Consider the following 4965-nt stretch of genomic DNA (forward strand, 5'->3'; position numbering starts at 1 on the left):
ATTACCATCAGAAGAGTAAACATTGTTTGTCCCACATTGAATCCATGTCGCCAGTTATGGTAAGTGATATCTCGATAACCCTTCCTGACTGTGTACATCCATCTTGTAAGGACCTATTATAAACAGAGGTGATTAAGACTGTGCTGTTAATGGAAAAAAAATACGGAATTCATATAAAATTACCTAAATATACTACGAAATTGCTGTGCAAGTTCTATGAAAGTAATTGCTTTTTAGTGAATTATACATGGAAACAACACATTGTTCTTATGTAAATTCATGTTGATTTAATTCCTTCCATAGCTCACACAGTTTCAGGATTAGTTTTAAGTCTGTGTGACAAATACTCAAACATTTAATTAAGAACAGAAGATTGTTATCCATACTACTAATATTTTAATATTGCCTACTTCTGTGTTAAAGTACCTACAGTCAACTATATTTCTTAGAATAAATACATATAAACAAGACAAAATAAATCAGACCTCAGCTGGGACTTTGAACTTTTCGACAACATTTATCTCAAAGAAGAGTCGTATTCCACAAGTTATGAGACCATGCTCTGTGACGGGAAAGTCACTGAAGCGGAATTCATATAGTTCTAGATCTTTTGGATCAGGTAATTCTTCTTTCTGTTAGGAAAAGCCAAAAACACAAAGGTTTTCCTTGCAAGAACAGAGTTGGAAAAACATCTGTAGTTTTTTTTTCTGAGTTCAGTAGAAACATTGCCTGAGCACAGTACACTTACTGTGCCTTCAGAGGCCTCAGGTGTCAGCACAAACCCATGGGTATGAAGTTAGCAAACGCAAGAGTGATGCTGCTGGCTTTCTTCTCAAAGAGGATAGATAAAAGCCTTGGCCAGACCGTGTTTCTTCCTACTCTGCATTCCAACACAATCTGTTGGCATCATCTCAACATTTCCTTAGTTCAGAAATCTCAGGCCTTGGAATATTCTCCTTCCTGGTATAAAACTCTATGATTCTCCCACTTTTAGCCTGGTCTCAAGGCCGTAGTTCATCTTTTTCACAAGAAAGTTGTTCTTTTAAATGTTGTTCTTCCCTTTTGAATCTGATGAATAAGGATGAATATAGTGACCAAAACCAACCTATCTAGAAAAAAGCATTTCTTACTTTTACAGTAGAATATAACAACAACATTTTTTTAGTAACAGAAGGCTTGCTTGCATGCTTACCTACCCATAACCTTGCCTTCTCTTGGAGACACTCTAGGCAAGCAAAGATTCCTGTATATATTTTATACCTCTGGAGTGCTGGTGTTTCGTTTCTGCTCCACAACCAGCTCTTAAAATTAGTCTGTCTTACCCTGTCTCCTGTGACAGTCTCTGTTTGACTGCGACAGCCTATATATACTTAATAGACAAACCTATAAAGCTGATTCGGCATATGCAAGTGAAATGGAAAATTCTACAAGATCAGACATAAAAACCCACAAATCTCATTTGTGTTCTTGTTTGTCTGCTTGCAGTAAATTTTTGACTGCTTAGCTCTAGAATGATCTCAGCGTATGCATAGAGTAAAAACTGTTACAATGCTTAAGTGCACAAAGCCTATTGTGTTCATGGTTATTATAGCTTACTTCAAATCCCTTGGAGTCGTTTACTTTCTAGTGCTGTAGTTCACGGTGATTCTGTCCTAGTAACTGCCTTTCTGTAGTTTACAACAGTCTGTTCTGAACAATCCTGACCACTGATAAAAATAACGGATCATTCCAGAAGTGGTGGACTATATAACTGCATAATCTTTCCCCCATATACTAAATTTCATGAGAAGTTGTCTGGATGACATTCAGGGCATTCTGTGTTCTGAAGAACCTCCATAAAACGTATACTAAAATCTAAAATTCAGATGATCCAAAAGTTAAGAAGTCTGAATTAAATTTAAATTGCCTATTTTGTATATGTTATTCAGATTCACGTTGAACAGCCTAACTGGTAATAATTACATTAGTGAACTTTTCATCTGTGTATCTCAAAGGCTAGGAAGAATGCTGTTATATTTTAAAGAATATGCCCCATTCCAAACAAGAATTCATTCAGCAAAGTCTGATGCAACACTGAAAAATAGATTATATGATCACGATGACTGCCTTCCTCCACAGTAGTCTAAAAATTATCTCCATTCTATGGATAAGGAAAAAAATGAATGTATGCATATATTTCAACAAATAAGGCTGAATATCCATGCAAATATATTTCTTTCACCCTGGGTTTTTCCTTTATATCTACTCTGAACTGAGGTCAAGGACAAGGAAACCTGGAGCAGTGGTGTGTTAAGACCCATTACTTTGTGAATCATCAGATCTAGAAACACCTGCTTTATCCCATTAGCTATCTGAGATTCCAGGTCTTATAATAGGATAAAGCATTTGCATGTAGCCTTGGCACTGCAGGAGGTACTAGACCTTTGAATTTGTGACTCCACAATGTTGAGAGAACTCATTTTAATTGCATTTTGGAGTTCTAAAAATTCATACCAGTATTATGTTTTTACATTTGAAGTCTGTACTAATCACTTCTTGCTCTACCAGTAGATAGTATTTATAATGTTTATCTATTAATTTTTGCAATTCTTCATGCAGCTAAACTAAATTTACTTTAAAAGGTATGTGAAGCTATGCATGGACTGTTGATGTTTTTTGGTTTCACCACTTGCAAGCTGTGTGAGCATCTGTTTTGTGGGAGTCAGTAAAACCTTAACACCATGCGCATGTACATAACTAAAAATACCTTAGTGAGATCTTTTCCCTATGGCTATGTCTACATTAGCAAATGTGGTGTAGTAAGAGGGAATATGTGAAGTGGTTGGTACTGCAAGCCACCAGATTTGTGTGTATTTCACCTTTTTTCTTCAGCCTAGGTCTATTTTGATCCGTTAACAGTGGGAGTTAATTCAGTGTTTCCCGGAGCACATATCTGTGTTTTGTTTCACATAAAGCAAGCCAGTACACATGCTCCAGGACTGCTCCACAAGAAAAAACAAAGTCCATTCAGTGGAAACAAACAGGAGTTTTCCTCCAAAAAGGCACTTCCTTTCTAGATTGAAATACTAAAGCAGCCAGAGGACAGCACAGTCTGGAAAAGAAGGTGACTCGTTTTTCCTTTAGTAGTAGCAGAGTTTTGACTGATTAGATCAAATCTTTTTCATCACTGTGAAGTCACTGATCAGTGTTTTTTAATTTCTCTGCCTAAGAAAATGCAGGAAAATTAATCTGAAAGTAGGTTAGTTCCACTGGACACTCCTACACATGTTCTTTGACTCAGAATGAAAGTGACCTTACATCAATGTCCCTTCTTTTATTTTTGAAAATATATTAATTCAATTGTAAGTATAGTACTGTCCCTGTGGATATTTAAAGAAGTTAAACACTTTAAGTGTTAATCCAAATAAATGTTTCTACATAACTGACTATCCAAGTCTGTTGACACGTGTTTGGGACAGAATGTTTTCCTATAGGTAACAGTGGGTTCTGGATATGGACGAGTGAAGAGGTTGAAGACAAATAATTAAATCAACTCCATCTAGCATCTGGAACTGATAGCTAAAATGGATTGTATTAATCAGCATTTGGCTATACACAACTTTCTCTATAAGGATGGAACACGCCACCAGAATTTTCAGTTTAATGACTTACCAAAATCCTGATGAGGTCCTTTTGTTCACATTCGTCTAGGCTATCTACATTTAATTTCTCCTTGTATTTCTAAAAATAAGAATGAGTAAGAAATTCAGGTTTTGTGTAGCAAATTTCCTACTTTAATTTTCTGACTGTGGACAGAAACTTACCAATATAGATTCAACTTCAGCAGGGGTGGCCTTTGTCTGATACATGAGCATTTCCTGAGCAATGTCTTTCCTGTTTTCAAGCTTGTTCATTTTGTCATAAGTGTCAGTATTTAAAACAGACCATCCCAGGAACTGTGTGAGAGTCTGGAACAAAGCCAAGCAACGTGGAGATGACACCATGACAATAAAATTGAATAAACAATTCAAACTTACTTTTCTTAAGTTCCAGTTTTGGTTAGTGCCCTTTGAAAAGCAATGTGTAACTCTACTTGTTGGAGGCCTTTAACTTCCATCAACAGGTTCTGTTAGGACCTCACAGCTTTTAACGATGTTTTTTGTCTCATTAAGGGCCAATGTTCCCATTTTGTATACGCTGAGGCTTATGAAGCTTAAGTTAGCTGAGCAGACTTGGATACACTGTGCAGTATCTCATCATGCCCAAGTGCATGTGATCATGAATGCTCTGGGAACTCCCATGGTCGCAGGCATGATACCCACTGTCAAGCAGCATGCCATACCTGCTTAACCACTGCTAGTTAGGAGATGCTGACTATCACTAAAAAGTCAAATGATTAAAAATAAAATGATATCTTAATTTTATTTCTTACTGGAATGTAAATATCTCATCAATTTTCAGGATTATAAAGGGAAATAAATTTTCTGATTCTTAAGAAACTGTACAGTGAAGAAGATGGAGATTTGGGTTTATATTTGTTTAATATAGACTATTTGAAAAAATTTAGACCTTTTAAAATTACTTTTTAAAATAGTATTTTTATTAACATCATATGGCTCCTTAAAGCTTCTAATCCTATTAAGCTTACTTCAATGATCTGTTCATCATACTCGTCAAAAGGTTTTCCATCTTTCCTATTGTAAAATGTTGCAACTCCCACAATTTCTTCTTTTTTGTTGACAATAGGCAATGACAGGACATTTTTGATAACCCAACCGGTCTCATCCACTGGTCCTTTCTGTAAAAAGCCAAAAAACAGGAAATGTATATTTCTTTGAAAGTAGTGATACAGCTATTGATATAGCCAATGTAACACTAAGACCTGAGCATCACAAACAAAGGAGAAATTATTTATGTAATCAACTGTATAATTAATTGGTGGAAAGCATTAGCATATTTTTCTATAGTATCTATAGTTACTATATA

The 4965-nt window shown here is 35.7% G+C and overlaps 1 protein-coding gene across 1 annotated transcript; it reads right to left on the bottom strand.

The window, feature by feature from the left end:
- Positions 1-5: 5 nt before the first annotated feature.
- LOC104500700 (cone cGMP-specific 3',5'-cyclic phosphodiesterase subunit alpha'-like) lies at positions 6-4777 on the bottom strand (the record flags this gene model as incomplete). The annotated part of the gene is made up of 5 exons (XM_010144391.1): positions 6-113; positions 486-632; positions 3652-3720; positions 3804-3947; positions 4628-4777. Coding segments are annotated over 5 exons (618 nt in total), but the record flags the coding sequence as incomplete, so codon positions are not given.
- Positions 4778-4965: the final 188 nt, after the last annotated feature.

The sequence above is a fragment of the Buceros rhinoceros genome, unplaced genomic scaffold, assembly GCF_000710305.1.
Source record: "Buceros rhinoceros silvestris isolate BGI_N320 unplaced genomic scaffold, ASM71030v1 C13266686, whole genome shotgun sequence".
Lineage (NCBI taxonomy): Eukaryota > Metazoa > Chordata > Aves > Bucerotiformes > Bucerotidae > Buceros > Buceros rhinoceros.